The 23,257-nt window shown below is 45.8% G+C and overlaps 1 protein-coding gene across 1 annotated transcript; it reads right to left on the reverse strand.

Moving 5' to 3' along the window:
• Nucleotides 1-1,463: 1,463 nt before the first annotated feature.
• Nucleotides 1,464-14,701, reverse strand: CIAO1 (cytosolic iron-sulfur assembly component 1). Its single transcript, XM_085877798.1, has 7 exons — nt 14,399-14,701; nt 12,892-13,040; nt 12,561-12,672; nt 7,622-7,710; nt 7,298-7,490; nt 6,990-7,077; nt 1,464-2,539 (listed from the first exon to the last, which is right to left on the reverse strand). Exons 1-7 carry the CDS (start codon nt 14,532-14,534, stop codon nt 2,305-2,307), a joined length of 1,002 nt encoding a protein of 333 aa, XP_085733924.1. The 5' UTR covers nt 14,535-14,701; the 3' UTR covers nt 1,464-2,304.
• Between the last annotated feature and the right edge of the window lie 8,556 nt (nt 14,702-23,257).

The raw sequence follows: 23,257 nt of genomic DNA on the forward strand, positions 1-23,257 counted from the left end.
ATATATATATATATATATATATATATATATATATATATATATATATATATATATATATATATATATATATATATATATATATATATATATATATATATATATATATATATATATATATATATATATATATATATATATATATATATATATATATATATATATATATATATATATGTAATACCGGGCACAGTGGCGTGCGCCTGTAATCCAGCTACTCGGAGGCTTGGGTTGGAGGATCGCTTGAGGATGGGAGCTCTGCACTGGGCCACGCTATGAGAGGGTGTAGAGCAGCCCGGAATCTTGGCGAAACCCAATCCTTATCCCTGTGTCGTAAGAGGCGACCAGGGTTGCGTCAGGAAGGGCATCCGGTGTAAAACCTATGCCAAATCAGTATGCGGATCATAACGGCTGATCCGCTGTGGCGACCCCTAACGGGAGCAGCCGAAGGACGAACAACATTTATTATATATATACATACATACATAACAATCATCACGATATCTCAAAAAGTTGTGGGCGGATTCAGACGAAACTTGGTGGACATGTTGGGTGTGTGACAAGGAAAAATCATTTCGATTTTGGTGAAGATCCGAATCCGAAAAGAATTATTTAATTTCTAAAAGTGATTCTTAACCATTGAGCGGGCCAAAAACGATATGGTATTGCATAGCATGATGTTTCAAAAAATGTATTGGGCCCGGAATGTTCTCGTGGATCAGGCATTACGTGGTGGAGGTATGCGCTCTACCGAGTGCCTTTCCAATTTGGAATGCTGTTACAAAGTTGGGTTAGAAAATACAGTTGTTGTCCTATCAGGTATCAGATACTGCAGTATAATGAGGTTTTATTTACTTTCCACAACAGAGAACACCACTTTGGATGCATCGGCTATACTTATATCAGTTTGGGGGGGTGGGGTGGGGAAGAGAGAGAGACAAAAAGAAAGAGGTAACATATCTACATTGACGGATGGATTCTCCTCCTCACGCATTGCGCTGCCAAGGCAGTTTCATTGGCTCGGGAACATAATCTTTGATGGGTCACCCCTTAGACGCAGGAATTTTTTTATTGTCCAGGGTGCTGGCAATAGCTCACCGACTCTTCATGAAAGACACTGGAGTCTTTAACGTCCACCAACTTATGCTGGCAGACGGGACATAGTTTAACATCTATACTGATGAATCGCCCTGCCTGTAAAACACCTGGAAGACAGTTTATAGCTGAGTGGAGATAGCTCAGAGTTGAGTGCACATAGCTCTCGGCCATCCTGCCAACCCATTCCGCTGGTTGACCTCATGTATCAGATAATCCTTTCAAAGACTATCCACTCACGATCCCTCCATCTTCCACCTTGTGCAATCAGATGATTCCCACTTTGGATTTATGAAGTTGGAGTGTGTTGAGAAGAAAAAAATTAATTAATTAATTGACAAACTGAGAGAAAGCAACATGAGAAGTGCAAAAGCAGTTACAAAGCTTTTTATTATTATTCTTGTTATAATAAAATAACGCACGGTTCAATAAAAGTGTGAATCAATTGACCTTATGCTCAACAGGAAAATAATAAACATCAACGTTGGTAATAATTTGCAACAGCGAGTGCAAATGGCGATGTATAGGAGCAAGAGCCGGAATAAATGTGTGTGGGAGGAAAACAAGACTTGGAAGCAGAAGTTAAATCCAAAACTAAGCATATTAATAGATCTGCTCATCAAGTCCACTTTCCATTTAAACATGCCATATGCACAATTAATATTTTGTTTAGTGGTGCAAAACACCCCCCCCCCAAAAAAAAAATTATTGGCGGAACTCGCAAACTTCCAGATAGAGGTTGCCGGCAAACGATCGGCACACCGTCGTGTTTAAACAACAATGCACTCAAGATTGCCAAGTATGGAGTTGTCTCTCCCCTTTTAAATAATCTCTCCCCTGAGAATTCCTTCATGAAGTCAAAACTTCGTGATGAGGATGTGGGCCACACATGGGACAATGGCACAGCAGCTGCTTCACGGAACAGTTTGACGGGCCGTTTCCAATTCCCCTTTCAGCGTTGCAAAACGGAAACCCAAATGAGCTTGCATACTTGGTAAACATTGCAGCTCTGAGGAGCGCTTGCTGCTTATAAAAGGTCAAATTGGACAAAGGTCGTACAAATGGACAAAGTGAAGTTGGCCAGCACGTGGATTCTCCGTCAATGCGCAAACCCATCAGGAAAGGCAAGGATTGAACCAAACTTGTTTTCAGTGAACCAATCAATTACATAAATTATGTGTTTAAAATTTTTTTTATTTATCTTCTGCCATATCAGAGGTTCCTGGTGTACTGCCATAATACCACATCACCATCATCGCCAGCAGAAGCCAACAGGCCAGGCCGCTTAGAGTTCCAGGCGACAGAGTTCACATCTTGTGTATGGGCACGAGACTCGACAACGGACAAACTGAAGGAAGAGGAGTCTGGCTTGCTGTCCAAGTCTTCCTCAAACACACGGATTGCATCATCTCCACAGGCAGTGGCCAAAGCTCCGGTCAGTGGGCACCTAAAGGATCATCAGGTTTTAATTACAATTGGTTGGCACAAAGTTACATAGATAGCTTTTCATTTATCCACATAAATACGCACATCCTATATCAATGGCTGTATCCATAAACAGGGTTCTCCACAAGTACTTGAACATGAGTAAAGAATGAAGTGTGTGTGTGAGTTCACAATCCCAGTGGAGTGAGTAAAATAACCAAATTCAGTGATGCATCGGGGGGGGGAGGGGGGGTAGGTGAGGGGGTGTCCCAATGTGTTTGGCTATTGGTTGATCAAATATAAAACTAGAACAGCACTCGCTGGAACGCATTCCTCCACCAGGCTGAACAGTTTACATTTCGTATCTCACTAAAGGGCCGGACCTGGATCCGGACGTGAACCAAAATTGAATCGGCCTGTTTTCGTCACCTCAACTCATCCACCTCATTTTGTAATAACCCGTCCGCAACTTGAAATATCATGCTATAGTGTATATTATTTTTGGTCCCATCTCTCAATGGTAAAGAATCACTTTTAAAAAATCATAATGATAATAATAATCTAACATGGATCTGGATCTTCACCAAAATCTAATCAATTAATCCAGGTCACACTGTGAACAGGATATCTCAAAAAGTTGTTGATGGATTTGGACGAAATTTGTTGGAGGTTGGGTGTGTGACGATGACAAATTGATTCAATTATAGTGAAGATCTGAATCCGGACACAATAATTATTTTAAGTGATTCTTCACCACTGAGAGGGCCAAAAACGATATCTCAAAGTTATGGATGGATTCAGATGAAGCATCAGGCACGATCCATTTGGCGAGTGCATGCAGGCCTAGACAGCGAGTTCAGCAACAGGAGGGAATATTCTGGAGGGATGTGAGATGGACCCTTGGGAAAACACCTCCTCATCCAGTACGATGGCCAATGCAGAACAGCGAGTGCAGTCCCGAGGGGGGGGGGGTGGGGGCAGGGCGGCAATAAAAGCTGACGCACATGCACGTGTTCTTGCACCTAGCAATCATTCTGCACAAGTCATCAGGAAAAACCACGAGAGTAGAAAGTTCTCACCGACTCTCTGTGTCGCGTGAGTGTTTTACTCTGGTGCCAAGGAAGGAGTACGGTAATTTATTCATTTATTGTACTACATATAAGTTGAATGTTCAGCTCTCCCTCATCGCTTGGACTGTTCGGTTCACCTCTACTCCCCTCATCATTCATCATTACAAATAAACTATTTATTTATTAAAGAACGTTTTCCCACCTTCCGCATCCCGTGTGTTCCACCGTCAAATTCGGCTTTCCGTTTGGTAACCCTGGGAAACGGTAAGCTGTAGCATCCGAATGCGCTTTCCATTAAATCATAATTGAACCCAGTTTAGTTAGAAATCTTACGGCCCTTTGTGGGATCACATATCACACTTGTGAGCTTCCCATGCGACAATATATCTGCATTTATAAAAACAAAATACCAGAATATAACCAAGAAATGCTGCACAGTGTGATCCACAACAAAGTGGAAAAATCCCCATTTTTGAGCGAACAGGCTGGCATTATATACTGTATGGAGATGTTTTTCATGTAAAATAAACAAACAAAACTTGGACCGGGTGTATAGGTCGCCATCATTTTGCAAAACAAAAGGTAGAAATTGCACTATATTTTTCAACCTCATTTTTTCCTTCCTGAGAGTTTCCTTCGGTATCCATCATGTCTACACCTTACATCCCCTCCTGTCCCCCATCCATTGTTTTCCAAGTCTCCCTCTATATTGTTCTCAAACTGCACTGTTAATGTCCCCTGTCCCCCTCTCCACCTATCTGTACTGTTCTATTCAATATCTGAATCCATTTCATTCAGCTGTCCATTCATTCAACCGTCCATTCAGCTCTCCCACAAGCCGACACTGGACACAAAAAGTAAAGAAATTATTTTTTTTTTTCCAAATACACTACCGGTCAAAAGTTTCAGAACACCCCCATTTTTCCAGTTTTTACTGAAATTTAAGCAGTTTAATGTTTCAATGTACTCTGAAATTAAAGCAGAGAACAAATAAACAATTGCAGATAAAAAAGAAATTATAGAATCGTTTTGTTGAACAAAATTTAATCCAAACGTTTGACTCATCGAAGTGGCCACCTTTTGCAGATATAACAGCCGAACATACTCGTGGCATTCTTTCTACAATGGAAATCAAATATTGTTCGGAAAGTTCTTCCCAACACTTTTGCAGAAGTTCCCACAAATGTGTTACACTTGCAGGTTGCTTTGCTTTCACCCTTCTGTCCAGTTCATCCCAAACCAGTTCAATGGGGTTTAAGTCTGGAGGCTGTGCTGGCCATTCCATTAATTGAAGCCGACCGTCTTGTTCTTTTCTTCTGAGGTAGTTCTGACATAGCCTGGAGGTATGTTTTGGGTCGTTATCTTGCTGAAGGATGAACTCTTGACCAACTAGCTGGAGACCAGAGGGTATTGCATGGCGCCGCAAAATGCTATGGTAGTCCTTTTGGTTCAGGGTGCCAGTCACTGTCCAAGTCGTCGACTCTGGATCCAGCAAAAGAGCCCCAGATCATCACGCTTCCTCCTCCATGTTTGACAGTTAGTGTCACACACTGAGGAACCATCCTTTCGCCTATTCAACGGCGTACAAAAACCCTGCGTGATGAACCGAAGATTTCAAATTTTGATTCATCGGTCCATAAGACCTTCGTTTTCAGTAGTCCACTGGCGGTACTTCATGGCCCAGGCAAGCCTCTTTTTCTTATTTTGCCATCTCTGCAATGGCTTTCCTACTGCCACTCGACCTGTCAAACCTGCAGCTCGAAGTCTTCTCTTCACAGTTGAAACTGAGACTTCCTTACTTCGACCAGTGTTAAGCTGTGCTTGAAGCTGCTGTCCTGTATGCCGTCTATCACTCAAGCTGTTGACTCTCAGAAACTTGTCTTCTGATTGTGTTTTGGCTTTGGGTCTGCCGGAACTCTTCCTGTCAGAGTTTCCTCCAGTTTCCAACTGCCTTTTGATGGTGTCGGAAGCTGTACTCACTGACACCTTGGCTTATTTGCAATTTCTCTGAAGGAAAAACTGACACTTTTAAGGGTTATAATGGTCTGTTTGTCTTCCTTTGTTAATTGTCTTTTTCTCGCCATTTTGATAGCAATGTACTCCTTCCTGCAGTGCAATATTGTCCAAATAATGCTTCAGAGGGTGTAGCAACACAGTCTGTTCCAACACTGATTTTATACAGAGGGTTTGCAACTAATCAACAAAAGTTGGGACACCTGTAGGAATTGTTTGCATCAACCTTCAAGGCTTAATTAATTTTCATTGCTGCAGAACAGCTACAGTTGCTTATCCATTACTTGTTCCCTGAAAAGGGCCTTTTTTAACAACTCTGAAATTTACATTATTTTTCATTTTTTGGAAATGTAAACTTTTTTTTTAACCTCTGGCAGTTTACTGCTTCGCTTTGTACCATTTCAGGTTATTCACTGGACTTGAAGTGCTTAAATTTCAGTAAAAACTGAAAAATGGAGGTGTTCTAAAACTTTTTACCAGTGGAGTAAATTTAAAAAAAAAAAAAAAAAAAAAAAAAAAAATCACTGGTGAGGTGCTTTTCACTTGGTATTCATAAAATCTTGGCCAGAAGCTTTTATGAAGAACATACTTGTGATTCTATAGGGTGAATAAAAGAGGGCCTGAGGAATGCAGATGAGCAGAGTTTGGACCATTGGAAAGTTCATATGGAAGGTGCTACTGGATAAATGTGTACGTCATGGTAAGGTTGGAGAGGGGCAGGGAGGTGGTTTTAAGGTTAGGAAGTGCAAAAGTAGACGCGGCATGTGATAGAAAACAGAAAAGTCCCCGACACGTATTCAAGCGGAAGACCCGATGCCTCAGCTTCTTGATGACGATTCCAACTTACGAGGAGAATTCAACAAAGCCATTGTAATGATCCGTTGCTTTTGCACCAACATTTCTCGACATTTTATGATGATGCCTTTCATAGAAATTGTTGTATTTCTAACTTTTGTTCTTTAAAAACCCCAATTATTCCCACCTTGCCAGTGTGCTGCGGATAACTCGCCTACACTTCTCCAAAGACACCATGCCATCTTAAACATTCACCACTGACACAGGCGGATGGGTCATCTGGTTTCAAGTTCTTCCAAAGGACGGTGTACACATTGAGGCATCGCCTTGCATGCTAAACACCAGGGTGACAGTTTATAGCTGTGTCGCGATTCAAACCCAGGCTGCACAGGAGACAAGTGTGCATACCTCTAAATATTTGACAATTGTAAAATTTTCCCATAATTTACAATATTACATCGTTTTTGGAGTCTCACAAAGTACAAATCATAAATACACCAAGAAGAAATAACAATTGGGAACACAAAATAGCAATTAAAAAAAACAAAAACAAAACCAGAAACAATATTTCCATCATGCTGAAAGTACACTTGCCAAGAAACGTCGTAGATGACACGTGTGTGATAACCTGACAACGTGCAGACACATTTCCATCTTGGCGCCGACTTGGTGGGGGCATCATCTGCAGGATGGATTATAAAGATAAATTAAAATTCAAAAAGGCATATCCAATTAGGGAAGAGAAGCACACAATTTCTCGAATCTTAATGTTTGAATACTAACCTTGTGTTTTTCAAAGTTATTTCTAATTCTCCCACTTGCATTTATCTTGATCTACACAAAGGCTACATCGAAGAACCCCCTGTGAGAGTTATCAGAATCCAACATATTCTCATACGCACCGTCTTGTGGAAACTCCTGCCAAATCCGTACGGTGCGATCATCGCTGCACGATGCAAAGCGTTGTCCCGCTCCATCGAAGCTCAGGCTCCACACGGTGGAATCGTGACCATTCAGCGTGTCAAAGCATGCCCAGTCGTCGTCGTCCTCGTGGTACAACTTGATGGAGTTATCGTAGCTTGCCGACACCAACACCTGGTAGTAATTGAGCTTTATTATATGAGCTTTCAAGAATGGAAAACATTTACGACAAAAACAACAAATCAGACATTTTTATGTGTCTTTCCTTCCTCTTCCTCAAGTGACACACACACACACACACACACCTCCTTATGAGGATGCCAAATAATGTGCTTCACGTCCTGTGTGTGGGAACTCAGAACACTTGCGCATTCGTACTCTTCTTCCTCATCCACTGCACACAACCACGGCACATGCAGCAAAAGACTTTATGTCACAATAACTTTCTGAGACTTCAACCTCCAAAAGGAGTGTTGAACAACACAATGTCAAGTACCCAAGCCAGGAAATTTATTTATTTAAAGATCATGCACACATGGGATCTTACAAATATGGAACGAATTGAGCTTCCATTGAAGAATCTCATCAACACACAAGCACGGCAGGTTCCGATGAGGCAAGGTTCTTACCCCCTACGCATAAGTATAGGAAATTTGGTCAGGACACCAACCATAAGGTTGGCTCTAGTGAAAAATACCTTGGAAATGGCGACGTCGACATTGGATTAGAGGACGGTCGACTCGACATCCCCTCTGGCAGGATGGGCGCACCCACTTGTGTTGTGCTATATGTTGGTTTTTAAGTTTGTGTCCAATTGCAACATCAAAGCAAGTCTATAACAACAATGCTCATTATATATATATATATATATATATATATATATATATATATATATATATATATATATATATATATATATATATATATATATATATATATATATATATACATATACACACATATACATATACATATACATACAGTCGACACTTATAAGAGAGACGTTTGTTTGCGTCACCATTTTTCTCAAAGATGGCCGAATGGATCATCAGCAAACTTTCAGAGGTTCGTCAGGGAGTGTTTTAGGCCAAATTTATTTATTTCATTTTTTAATTGCTTCATAGTGCCTAAGCCTTTGTAGCCTTTTGAAAGGTAATATTAAATAACCCCCGACCCCATTCCTTAGTGGATGTAAGGAAGTGTTTAGGGCCCCCACAAAATAAATTACCAAAAAAAAACATTTGGTTTCTTAAAAATGCCGACAGGATTCGAACATCATTGGGCAATGCCGGGTACCCCTGCTCGTATTGAATCAACAATAATGATGGGAAGATGATCTGAAAGAAAAAAAGTTTGATTGCAGACCCAAAACAGCTTGCAAACAACCTCATTAGAACCTGCAGTGCAGGGAATTCAAAACACTCACAAACGAGCTGGCACATTTTCTTACAGTCACCGGATTTGGGATGGGCAGTGAAGGGAGGTTGGGGGGGGGGAGAACATCTGTGAAACCTAAACCATCTCAGGGAAAGAAAAGAAAAAAAAAAAAAACAACAACACACAGGACATTATATCGATAGCAATTAGCTAAAACAGCAACAATTTAATCACACTTAATGCAATTGAGCACAGACTGGAGTTTGCCATTCCCTGTTTTTAATGACCTGATATATTGTAATTCAGTCCCTGACTAAAGACCCAATTTGTGAAGCAATTACGTGGGAAGCAACAAGCCCTCTGGTTGCGGTAATTACACTGGGAGGATGGGGCAGTAATTAAGATCTTCATTAGGGTAGCAAAGACAACAGTTAGGTGCCATATGGCACGAGAGAGTTCATTGTCCAAAGCGTTGTTTTAAAAGCGAAACATTTAAGCAAGACATCTCCAGGGAAGACCAGGAAGTGAGAATCACCAAACACACAGAGCACCGGGCCCACGACGAGGTGGCTGTGTCTTAATTGGATCCATTAACGAGACATAAATAAACAAAACGAGTCTACACCAAGTGCAGTCTGTTGGAACAAATCACTTGGACAAAATGTTAAGCATTTCCAAGTTTGGTTTTCGGGCTCACATTTTCAATTTAAAAGTCCCCTTTCTCTGTGAATCTGAGACCCGAAACGATAATCTTATATATTATTTCCGAGTTTGTGGTTTCGTGTCGCGCTATCTTCGACTTTGTTCTGCGCTCGAGTAACGTGATATTCGGCTTACATTATCTCAAAGACCATATGAGGTGCATGGTACAAAAAAAAAGGTAAATAAAATGGTTCTGAAACAGTGAAATCGTATTCCACTTACTGCATTAAAGTAAAATTACTACTGATACTCTGCATCAGTTCCTTTCTCAAACACACCCACCCCAACATGTCGCGAAGAGCGTGGGTTATGCTTGTCTTTTTGAATCTTAGCTTCCATGGTGTTAAACGGCGGCTCATGTTCTGTTGTTGGCTGCCCGAGAGGACACACGGAAACGTTTCCCTTATTTTGAACGGTTCGTTTACCGACACCTATTGCAGCTTCATGAGTGCACCTTGCATGTATCAGAAATTGAAGTTCTGCCACCTGAAGTCCAATGCTGGCCAGACAAATTCCCGATTAAAAATAAATTTAAATAATACGAAGAACATGGACTCTTGTCCCATCGTGCCTGAACCTCGTCCAAACGGCATCTATTCAATCTTTTAGGCTATTCACTGCCTATGATCGTGAGGTCATCTACCGCTTGTCATTTACCCAACTTAATTGGGAGAGGGGGAAAAGGAAGGTGTGGGAGTGGGGTGGGGATCACTGGGGCAGGCACGCCCCAACAATACAAAGCTGTTTACCCTCACCACCCAAGGTGGACAGAGGTTGTGTTTTCACCCGTCTGTCTGTGAATAGGATGTTGAAAAAAAGTTATGGACGGATTTGGACGAAAAACTTTATGGATAGGTTGGGTGTGTGACAACAGCGAATAGATTCGATTTTGGTGATGATCCGGATCCGGATCCGACGACTAGAATTTTAAAAAGTGATTCTTCACCATTGAGTGCAGCAGGATATTTCAAAAAGTTACGGAAGAGATTCTGACAAAACTAGGTCGAGGACTTGGTTGGGTGACAAGAACAAGCAGATTATATTTTGGTTCAGCTCTATCAGAATCCCACCTATCAGTGGGACACAAAACAAACTGTTCAGCCTGGCGGAGGTATGCGACCTACCGAGTGTCGTTCTAGTTATTACCAGCATTCCTCACTTAACGACCGAGTTCCTCCTCCGACTAGGTCGTTAAGCGAGGATATATTTTTAAATGTTTATGCAGTAGTGTACTGTATTAAACAGAATAGAGGAAATCAGCTCTAATATACATTACTTAGGTTTGCATACTGTAAATACAGGTAATCGTTTTTATTTATTCTGAATAAAGAAAAGGTCTAAAGGAAACTCCAACTTGATAACTTCACCCATGCCTTGTTATTTGCACGATAGTAAACGGGCAGCACGTGCTTACGAACCCGATTCAATGAACGTGGCTTCTCGGAGCGATAGATGAGGAAACGCTTTAACTTGAACCCAGCGACATTTCCTTCCAGCAACAATGTGACCCTGTCCTTGAAAGCCTTGAAACTGGGCATCGTTTTAGCTTCTTTGTGTAAGTCGGACCTTTCGGGCATTTTCTTCCAAAAAAGTCCGGTTTCATCCACATTGAAGATCTGTTCCGGAAGGTAGCCGCCTTTCTCGATTATTTCATCAAATTGGTCAAAAAAAATTTCTGCTGCTTCTATGTCCGCGCTTGCCGCCTCACTGCTGATACACAATAAAGTACAAATTTATGGACGAAATATGTAGTCTTGGAGATTGCGAATGCTATGGTAGTGAATACCGACCGACTGCGGGAACAAGACTGAGACTGAGAAAGGGTGACGCGAGATGAGATGCTCAACACTGAGACGCCGCGCTGCCGCTTCCACAACCAAAGTTCTCGTACAGCGTACAATACCGACTGGTTGGAGAGCTGGCCGTAAGTCCGGGCGGTCGTTAAGTGAGGAGTGCCTGTACTTCGGCCGCTGAAGGTGAAGGAGGTTATGTTTTCACCCCTTTCTGTCTGTTTGTTTGTGTGCAGGATATCTCAAAACGTTGTGGATGGATCTGGATTAAATTTTGTGGACGAACCGATTCGGTTTTGGTGAAGATCCGGATCCGACTACTAGAATTTAAAAAAGTGATTCTTCACCATTGAGACGTCGGGCCAACTTTGACATAGAGCACGATATCTCAAAAATGTATTGAACCCGATATGTTCTCGTGGATCAGGCATTACTTGGTGGAGGTGTGCGCTCCACCGAGTGCCCTTCTAGTTTCCCCTGTGCCAAGCAAAATAAAAAGCAAAGCAATGCTGGAAATACAGTACACAGAAAAATCTCACCAAAGTTTCAATGTTTCAACGCTTTTCTCTTTTCCTGAAGTATTTTATATTCACCCCAGGATCAAATATCCGATGTCCAACTAAACTGTTCCTGAACACGGATTATAGTAAGCAGTCAAATTTTTGTCGACGTGCATCCCAATGCACGACTCTGTAAGAGGCCCTCTTTTTTTCTCAGCCTCCTTCTACAATCCATACCTGACTTCACTCACAATTTACTCAAACTTCCTTTTCGACAGAGTCAAATCAACTTTGCAGGCATCAAAATGTTTGGGCGATTTAGTGTCACGATTGGTAGATTGCAAGCCAACCCTTCCCCCTCCCTGACCGCCACATTAATCGAATCTTGTGTCGTCGTAATGGAAACAAGGTGTGTGGGTGAAACATGATGCAATGCATGGCACACGGTGATAAATGTTCCACCTGGAAGTCATGCGAAGAACTCAAAAAAGGCTTAGTTCCATGCAAGTACAGCAGAAAGCATAATCGAGAACAAAAATTTCTTTATAGCACCATCATAGGGAAAGGAAAAGCCACAACAACGTTGAGGATAAGCTTGCGCTTCTATGCAGCGAGGGAGGCAGTGCCATTGTTGTGGCGTCGCTGGCACCCAGAGTGCTTCAGGAAGTGACATCACTTCCCCCCCACCCCCAAGCTCAGTGGCTGTGTTTGTCTCGTCTAACGGTCCTGTGTTGTGTCTCATGTATTAGCCTGCATGTCCATGTGTGTGGCTGCTCCACCATGAGCCTTAAATCCTGAAAAGTAACAATAATAAAACACGAGGTAACGTGCCATTAATGTTAACAATGTCGATGGCATTACAACACAACACTGACCTTCCCAGATCCACACACTCTTGTCTCTACTACAGGTTGCAAGAAGGTTTCCAGACGGTGCCCAAGCTACGGCTTTAATTTCATTCTCATGACCTTCCAGCGTTGCCGTGCACTGTTCTCCGCAGAAGGGGGAGGTGGAAAGAGGAAGTGGCAGGGGGGGGGGGGAGCAAGAGTGATGGAGACCTTTCCCGAACATTAAGCCGCCGACAAACTACGTGCGGGCTCGACTGTGAATGAAGGATCAAAATGCTTCGCAGGCCAACGAAGCTGAGAGTCTGGACACATGTCGGCTCTTAAAGATGCCGGTCTGGGAACTTCGCGGCATGCTCACCTCAAAGTCCTGGTGAGTTTTCTTCCATATACACGTTGTGGCATCAAAGCTGGCTGAAGCAAAGTAATTACCGCAAGGTGACCAGGAGACCTTCCGCACCGTTCGCTGGTGTCCATCTGCCAATACTGACTTGCACACCCAATTTGGCCCTGAAAGGCAGCACAAGTCACACATGACAAACTGCCGCGTTAAAACGGCTCGACTTCACACCGCACCCCTCTTCCCCCTTTCAATCCTGTGGAAACAACCCAACCTCGGGACACAATTTTAAAACGAGCAAGAAAATTATTCAAGTACCATTTCATAAAATGCACACTCTTCGTTCATGTGATGCAAACGTATAAACAAAAGATAATGTTGTGAAAAACGGTTCAAAACTTTTAAATAAAACTGGATGAACAGAGAGAGGAAATGCAACACAATCGAGGAGCAAACCACGCATCTTACAATAACTACAAATGCCATTTGATCAGTAACATCTCAAGATGTAGTCTTGAGCGACGTTCACCATTTTAAAAGAGAGAGGTGAGACAGTGGTTCGCTGTGTTCCAATTTATAATACTCGACCACAAACAATTCCGTTATGAATCATCTGCTTTGAAACAATGTTCTATTATTGTAGCCATTATGCAAATGTGAAAAAAGTAACGAAGCCAACTGAAAGGGAGGGGCCGGGGGGGGTGCCCGTGCCGGGTGGGGGGCAGGTTAGGTTTGGGGCGCCCAGGTGGGGTGGGGGGGTACCCATGCCGGGTGGGGGGGTGCCAATTCCGGGTTGGGGGGGCCCATGCCGGGTTTGGGGCACCCAGGTCGGGTTGGGGGCATCCATGCCCGGTTGGGGGCACCCAGGTTGGGTGAGGGGCGCCCATGGGGGGTGCCCATGCCGGGTGGGGGGCGCCCATGCCGGGTTTGGGGCACCCAGGTCGGGTTGGGGGCGTCCATGCCGGGTTGGGGGCGCCCATGCCGGGTTGGGGGCGCCCATGCCGGGTTGGGGGCGCCCATGCCGGGTTGGGGGCGCCCATGCCGGGTTGGGGGCGCCCATGCCGGGTGGGGGGCGCCCATGCCGGGTGGGGGGCGCCCATGCCGGGTTGGGGGCGCCCATGCCGGGTTGGGGGCGCCCATGCCGGGTTGGGGGCACCCATGCCGGGTTGGGGGCGTCCATGCCGGGTTGGGGGCGTCCATGCCGGGTGGGGGACGCCCAGGTCGGGTGGGGGGCGCCGAGGTCGGGTGGGGGGAGCCCAGGTCGGGTTGGGGGGCGTCCAGGGGGGATGCCTGTGCCGGGTGGGGGGGGCAAATTGGGTTTGGGGCGCCCATGCTGGGTTGGGGGCGCCGAGGTCGGGTTGGGGGAGTCCATGGCCATGCCCAGTGGGGGACGCCCAGGTCGGGTGGGGCGCGCCGAGGTCGGGTTGGGGGAGCGCATGGCCATGCCCGCTGGGGAACGCCCAGGTCGGGTAAATCCAACCTGTCAGGCGCACTTCGTCCAACAACAGAACTCGCTTAACAGGCTTACCCTCTTGGCCCCAGATTCGGATGGCCTTATCTCCGCCACAGCTTGCAAGCAGAGTCCCGTTCGGGCTCCAGCACACGCACCATACCCGGTCCGTGTGCCCAGAGAGAGTATGCAGGCGTTCTAACGAGCCGGACATTTGCTCGCACTAAATTTTGAACCTATGACTTTCCCTCCAGGTGCAGGATCGTTTCACTATTTTTTACACTTTATATTCCTTTCCTTAATCAGGATACATCGGCGAGAAAAAAAAAAAAAAAATCTGACACACCATCCACTGAACTGACCTAATCTCGCGAGATTTCACGACGACTGCAAGAAACCGCGTTCGTTATTTGCAAGTTTACCTGTGGTAATTTTTCCTCCACGCTAATGACGCACCTTAATGTTTACATATGGGTGAGAACTTAAAATATCCAATCGTGAGGTAAATAATGATTTATTGAATCGAACTACAGGCACAGTTGATTCTATTTCTACCGCCCGCTACACCGCCATCAAAGACAATTGCGTTGAAATTCGTGAAAATCTTAAAAGTAAATATAAACATTCCAGAGAAAGATAAAAAGGTATAATACACGACAGTACGAAATAAATAGATGAATCAATATATATATATATATATATATATATATATATATATATATACATATATATTCGCAGGATGACGCAGCTCTGAAGAGACAATACGTTGGAGGAGAAATTTTGAGGAGAAAAATCTTCAAACAACTTTTTCTCCAACATCTCCCGAGAAATGTCCAGCTCATCCTGACGTCTACAGGTGAATTGGTGAGCATCGAGTAACAGAGACATGAGGAGATCTGTGGAAGGGAGAGGGATGGGGCGGGGTACACGGGGTAAACAAGATGGACGCCACAGGGACTTTCAGGAAGGAAAGCAGGGAGTTTGAAGGAGGTGGATTAACGGGGTAGAAAAGATCGTGGTTTTGGATGGGGGAAGATAAGAGATGGTGGTGAACAGCTGTTTTGAAGACCTGGAGGGAAGAGTGGGATTGAAGAGAGTGTGGGAGTTTGTTCCAAAGGTGGGAAAAAAGAGGAATGAAAGAGTGAAGGTGAGCAGTGATTCTTGATTTTGGTAGTTTTACCAGAAGGGGGTTGCTGGCGGACCTTGAGCGCCCTGCGGAAATTTGTGGGGGGGGGGGGGGAGGACATATCTCAGACAGAGCATGGCGTGCAAAGCCGTAGAGGACACGGTAGAAGACAGAAAGACCAGTGAGAGCATGAGCAGTGAGATCATGAGAGACCCAAAGACTCAGCCTCATCGCAGGAGATACCAATGATCCTAAATGCCTTGGTTTCCACAGAGTGTAGCCAAGAAAGGTGAGAGGCAGGAACACCAGCCAAAAGGGGAGAGCAGTACTCCATTGGGATGTGGACAAAAGCTTTGTATGTGGTCAGGAGCTCAGGTGTGCCGAGGAAGGAATTTGCACGACGGAGGACGCCCAATCGGTAACTGGCTTTGGAGGCCAGCTTGGAAATGTGGCTTTCCCAGGAAAGATTATGGCAGATAATGAGATCCAGAAGCTTGAATGAAAGGACTTCTTCAAGATGATTGTTGAGAAAGTAAATGGGGGGGGGGGGTTCCAGACGGTCCTTTCGGAGAGACATCGTGAGACTGTGAGATTTGTCCAGATTGAAAGACATGTTCCACATGTTTGACCAGCTCGTGATTTTATCCAGATCTGCAATGAGCGAAGAAGCTGCTGCTTGCCGGTTTGAGGGAGAGTTTCCAGAGAGTCGGAGAGATCATTGATGAAAACCAGAAAAAGAACAGGGCCAAGAACACTGCCTTGAGGAATTCCAGCCTGGATAGGAAGAGGGGATAAGAGAATTCCATTAAGTGCTGCACATTGGCTTTTATAGGAGAAGACGTCTGCGAGCCATGAGTGGAGATGGCCTTGGATACCATAGGAAGAGAGTTTGGTGAGAAGTGCCAGACAGTATCAAAGGCATGTGATGTGTCTCGGGAAATGGCTCTGATTTCCTTTCTGGCATTGAGAATCTCCATCCATTATTGAGAGAGCAGAAGCAGCATATCTAGGGTAGAGAGACCTGGTCTGAATCCAAATGGATGATCGGAAATCAAGCCATTGAAGAAGAGGAAGGATTTACTGTCTGAAGCGAGGATGGATTCCATAACCTTGCTGATGATTGGGAGAAGGCTGATTGCTCTGCAGTTGCAGGGATCTGTTTTTGCACCTTTTTTGGATTGGAGGGAGAACATACATCAGAAACACACAACTAGATGCCACCAGGATTTGGAGTAGGGAGACAAGTTTGAGAGTTCAGCCTTGAGTTGAGAAAGATGTTTTCTGGCTTTCCTGAGGGTAGACACACTTGCTCTGAGCTTCCTGGAAGGAAATGAGATTACCCTCAGTTGGATTAGCCTTCCATGAGGCGAAGGCAAGTTGTTTCGGGACAACTGCCTTGCCACAAGCTTCAGTGAACCAAGGGCAGGAGGAAGGGTAGGACAACTGAAGACGAGAGGGGATAAATCTGTGCATGAGGGAGAGCAAGTTTCTTTGAAAGAATTCCCAGGAGGAGTTGATGTTGGAGGAAGTATAGATTGGAGCCAGTCGAGAAGTTTGGCTGCTTGAAGTCCCTGCCAGTTGGCCTGAGTGAAATGCCAGACTCGACAGCACAGAGGTGGTTCTCTAAGGGCTGCCAGAGAGATGTCTACTTTGACAAATAGTTGCTTTCTTTGAGTTGACCTTTGACCTTGAAAATGGTTCCTTTCCAAATTCAGTTATACACCAGGCAATTGCTGTTTCATCTCCAAGTCAATCGGATGAAAATTGCCGATTTTTCAGATGATAATTGATGATCTTAGAAGTTTGACCTATTTACCTCAAAATCTGTTGGTTACTCAATTCAGTGAGCCACTATGCAATTGCTCTTTAATTTTTGAAGTCAATTAGATGAAAAATGACGATTTTACAAATTACACCTCAAGATGACCTTTTACCTTTTGACCTGAAAATCAATAGCCTTCTCCACTGTGACTATCACCACAACTTGGTAAAGTTTCGTGACTCGGTAAATTGCTTCTAGACAAAAAGTCCCGAAGCTACGCGGTTGAGATATTGGCGTCCACGGTCAGTTCAGCGACCCGCCAGCTCATGGAGTTATCCGAGAGCGACAGCCTACAATTCCGGGGAGTCTGGTGGAGACGATGTAGCTTTCCCCACTGAGTGGTCATTCTCGCCACCGACCCCCAGCCCACAACAATATACAATATATGTGTATGTGTGTATATATATATATATATATATATATATATATATATATATATATATATATATATATATATATATATATATATTTCCAGCGGTGTGTGTGTGTGTGTGTGTGTGTGTGTGTGTGTGTGTGTGTGTGTGTGTGTGTGTGTGTGTGTGTGTGTGTGTGTGTGTGTGTGTCTGTCTGTGACCGCTGTTTCTCGACAACCACTGGTCCGATCTAATTGAAACTTGCCAGGTATATTGCTGTGGACCTGAGGATGTGCCTTTTCAAGGTTTTCAAGGTTTGATATTAATTAAGTAATTTGTGTTTTTCCTTGCGAGGACATTGCGAAAAGGCAAAATATGTTGGCGCTAATTGAATAATTGGCCATTAAAACTCAATTGCGAATAATCGTAACTGCGATATGCGAGCTTCCGGACAGTGAGGACTTAACTTCGCGTAGGCCGGTGCGTGGCCGGCCGACGATGACGTCACGTGCTGTGCTGGTTACGATGGGGATTGATCGGTGCCTTCGTTACCGTGGCGTCGTCGTGGCAATGGTCAATGGCAGCGAATGTCATTGCAAGCAAAGACAGGGAGGTAAACTTGATTTTAATTTCAATTTTAATTTAGTCTGTGTGTGTAAGTATCACAGCAGTTGTTACTTCAATGCAAGCGATAATTCGTGGAATGATGTGAACATTCCGTATGGGCACGCACCACTTCCGGATGGTGATGACAATGTATTTTAATAATTTCTCGATTTCTTATGCACATTTATAGATAAACACAATGCCCCAATCCAGTCGTCGTTTGCGAGAGCGAAGGAACGGCAACTGTCCACCTGACCATGTGGACAGTGGACACGGACAGTGGACAGTGAAAAAAAGCAACGTGTCTATTTTTTGGGGGGGGCGATGGGGGGTTGCACGTAAGGGCACGCACGTGAAGGAACGACCTGTGTGGCTGTTTCTGGCTCGTGGTTTGAATGTTACTATTTTTTATTTTTTTTGATTTGCACATACGGCCATGCATGTACGGGCATGCGAGAGCGAAGGAACGGCCTGTGTGGTTGTTTATGTCTCGCAGTTTGAACGTTTATTTTTTATTTTGCACGTACGGCCACGCACGTATGGGCACGTACTAGTATATACTAATAAGAGGCTGTGTGTGTGTGTGTGTGTGTGTGTGTGTGTGTGTGTGTGTGTGTGTGTGTGTGTGTGTGTGTGTGTGTGTGTGTGTGTGTGTGTGTGTGTGTGTGTGTGTGTGTGTGAGTCTGTCCTCCATAACTCCAAAACTATAAAACCTCGTAGCCTGAAACTGCATGCATACTAAGAAAACTCCAAGGAAGTGCAAGAGTGAAAATTGGGTGTTTGCGTTCATTAAAACACCTCTTTTGAAGACGATTAACTGCCTTATTTAATTATATCCTTCATCAGGCAATCGTCAGCCACCTCGCTGTCTGGGGTCTTAAGGTGTTTCCTCGGTAACGTTGCTGGGGTCTGAATCTGCCATGTTTTCTGGCCTGCTCAACCATGCTTTGACTTGGAACAGGCCGCAACAATTTCTTAAGGTTAAAGTTAATTTTTCACTTTCCTCATTCATATCATTGCCTGTTCATCATAACTACAAATCATTGTGGACATCGCTTTTGTAAGAATTATGTTTTCAAATTCCGAGCTTGGAGCAATTTCATGCATTATGAGATGATTTTCCACGATCTACTTTCCCAAACTAATTAAAGTATATCATCGAAATATTATGTCGCTTTTTAGGATTGGATATCATCCGGACTCACTGATGATTTGCTGTCGCTGATGATTCGCCAATAAGTGATGAAACCGGTCTGGCAGCTGAAGGGTTGTGCAGCATTGAGATTCTCATGTGTGTACTATGTGTGAACGTCTTTGGAGCTGTACAGGAACTCTGAGAAGGGTTTGAAACAGCAAAGCGCTTACCTTGTGTAGGCCTTATTGGGTTGCTTTATTCAGCTTCTACAGCTGGAGGAGTGTGGGAGATATATATATATATATATATATATATATATATATATATATATATATATATATATATATATATATATATATATATATATATTGTTGTGGTTACCAGATTCGCAAACCACCATTCAGGTCCCTTAGGTGAGGTATCTCGGTAAGTGCATGTGTAGTTAGGCCCAAACCCGTTGTCTAGTGGGAATACATGTCATTTATACGTGCTGCGACTCTTCAGGATAGCCGTTTTTCTTTTACTATCTTTATTTTGGACCAACCGCCACCATCACAACCACAACAACAACCACCAACCACAACGCCGCTTCACCACAACCGCCACGACCTTCACGCACACCTCACAACCGTAGCATCGCCACCGTTCTTGCCCCGCTGTGGGTACCGGTGTTGGACTCATGCAGAACGCGCGTCGAACAGCGTGTACAAAACCACGGATTTTCTGCTTCAAAAACGGATCGAAAACGACACACGCCCACTTTTTGCCGTCCAATCGGTGAGCGAGGGGCGAATTGGCCCCGCCCCCAGGGCGATCGATATATGCAAATTTGTGGATCAAAAAGCCTTCACGCCCACTTTTTCTCGGGCCAATGGGGAGCGAGGTGAAAGGTCAAAGGGAGGGGGTCAAAGGCGAAGTTACGGGGGGGATAAAAGGACGGTGTTCGTCAGTCAAAGGAGTCGTAAAAGTCGGAGCGAAAGAGTCAGCAGAACGAGAACGAGGGGTCGGAGAGTCGCAAGAGAGAACGAGGGAGAGTCAGCAGAACGAGAACGGAGAGTCAAGAAGAGGAGAGTCGGAAGCAGAGGGTCAAGACTTCGCGGGCGGTGGAGCTGCTCGTCGTGTGCGTTGGAGTCGGAACGGAGGGGACGAGCTGTGGAAAGGCGGCGACACCAGACGAGGGGGTGCTCGCGTCGTGCAGGAAGCTGCACCCGAGGGAGGCCGGCAGCGCGACCTGGCCGAGGTGGAGACGCTCGTCGCATATAATAAAGATCCTCTATACCCCGAGCATCAGCAACCCCCTCCTGTTTCCCCCCGCGCTGAGATAGTGCGACCAAGGGGGCCCCGTTCCCACCCCCTGCCAGGCACTGTCCACGAGGCCCGCGGGTTGCGGGGCCATCGCCGCTCCGCGTCTCATCACCAGACGGGTAGGCCCGACCCGGTCTCGGCCCCAGGCCTACCTCATTCTTGGGGTATTTCTTTTCCTTGGTTTTGGGTATGTGTTGTCGGCGCCGTCTGTGAAGTAGAATTGTATAAGTGTTGCCGTGTGCTCGGTAGTCGGTATTAGCTCTGCACTGTGTTTTCACTTTTATGTTTGCTTTTTGTGTAAATGGAATTGTGTTTTCTTTTTTTTGTGTGCATTTGGTGGAATTGTATTTGTGTGCTTTCCCGTGTGCCGAGAATAAATGTGCTTTATTGTTGAACTGTTCTCCCGCTTCGCTTCGTCTTTTCCTCCATTGAATCCCCATCTTGCTTCACGTAAAGGGTTGGTAGTGGGCTGAATACGCCCGATAATTAATCGAACCGTCGAGGTCGACGATAACACCGCTCGGTTATTCTGATAGTACGGAACGGGTCGCTTAAGTGGCCCGTGTCCGAAGTCGACCTGCGGCGAGGTGCGATCGCCCGGTCTACCCTCCGCGTGGGTACTTAGGTAGTTCGAATTTGGCGAGCAACCCTATCCCACGCGGGGGCTGATTGGCTCGATCGCGGTGAGACCGAAAGGTCCACCCGTGACTGGTTCCCGGCGTTAGTCCGAGAGGGTCACGACTGGATTGTCCGTCCGGTGGGCGACGTGCCGCGATTCGAGTTACGTGGCCGTCGCACGCCGGCGGGCGCGAAAACCGCAACACTGGTGTCAGGAGTGGGATACAAATTCATCGCCCTCCTCGCGGCACTGGTATCGGAGAACAGGAAAACGGGCTCTCCTGTCTCCGGCTAAATTTACGGGAATCGGTCCAGGGGTGAGAGAAGCGACTCCCGATTCCCCTCCAAATTACGAGCGATTCAAATTAACCCTTCACGAGAAGCAAGATGGCGTCTCAAGGCGAGCGGGTGCCGGGTGGATTAGGTATGTGTAATAGTAATGTAGAATCCATGGTCCAGGATGGAATCCCCGTGCAGGAAATGTTGATTGTGCAGGAACACGGACTCGCCCAACTGAACCCAGGGCCCGAGGTGGGTGCGGCAGCGGCCGCGGTGTATGACACCTCCCCCTCTCCACCAAAACCCTTCCCCAACCCTTGCCGAAACGGCTCAGCTGAGTGCATCCAACATGGCCCAGCTATAGCCATGCTGGCGGCAATGAACGAAAAGATGAATGCGAAAATGATCGAAAAAATGGATGCAAACACAAATGAAATGAAAAACGAAATGAATGAAGTGAAAACGACGATGGATGCGAATACACAACAAATAAACGAAAAGATGGATACAAAAATGAACGGAATGGAAACAAACATGAAGGAGGAAATGAAAAAGCTGCGGGGTGAGACGCAGAACATGGGCCGAAGCCTGCAGGCGGGCATGAGGGCCGTGACCGGGGAGATAAAAATGGCGACTCCACGTGTGGGAGCAAACGAGCTGGGTGGGGGTGCAACGGCTGACAGGCCCGCGGTGGAGGCGGGTAAAAAAATAATTCGTGGATCGTGTTGGGCGAGGGTCGTGACGATGACCGAAAGGGAAAAATTAAATGGGGAGACCAAAACGTGTGAGACGAGACACGAGGTGACGACAACAGAAATAATAGTTGAGACAAGGGAGGTAAAGGGTGAAGAGTTGGCAGAGACACGGGAGATGGGAACGATAGAGGGAAGACTACACGATGAAGACGGGGTAAGTGACGCGCACGCACACACGGAGGTAGTGGAGGACAATGGGGTTGAGCTCGCGGAGCGTGTGGGGACCCGGTGCGAGCACCTGGATGGCCTCCTCGAGGAACGAGGGGAGGGAGTATGCCCCCTTGAGGTGAGTCACGACCAGGTGAGTTCGGTCGTGCTTTGCGAGGTTGAGGGGACGAGTGCTGTGGACGGGTGCACGGAGAGCTTGGGGGGTATAGAGGCCCCGGAGACCCTTGTGGGGACACGAATCCCCAGTGTGGTTGTCCCTGTGTGTGTGGTGCAAGGTGTGAGTGCGTCCCCGTGTGTGGAAGCGACCCCGTGTGTGAGTGGTGTGGTGGCGATGGTGCCGGAGTACGTGCTTCCCAGCACGCCGTGCGTGGGTGAGGCACCGTGTGTGAGTGAGGCCGTGTGTGTGAGTGAAACGGCCAGTATGAGTGAGGCACCACGTGTGAGTGGTGTGGTGGCGATGGTGCCGGAGTACGTGCTTCCCAGCACGCCGTGTGTGGATGAGGCACGGTGTGTGAGTGAGGCACCGCGGGTTAGTGCCCCCGCGTGTGTGGATGGGGCACCGTGTGTGGATGAGGAACCGCGGTTGAGTGCCCCCGCGTGTGTGAGTGAGGCACGAGTGAATGGAGCACCACGTGTGAGTGGTATGGGTTATGCAAGGGAGACCGTGTGTGTGAGAGAGCGGTATGAGAGGGAGATGTCGGTTGGCATGCGGGAGCACGCAGCCGCGTCTCCCGGTGTGAATGTGATGGTGTGGACTGTGTGCGTCGTGA

Source organism: Eptatretus burgeri, chromosome 1 (genome assembly GCF_056783735.1).
Source record: "Eptatretus burgeri isolate ZD-2024b chromosome 1, Ebu_testis_v1, whole genome shotgun sequence".
NCBI classification, from domain to species: domain Eukaryota; kingdom Metazoa; phylum Chordata; class Myxini; order Myxiniformes; family Myxinidae; genus Eptatretus; species Eptatretus burgeri.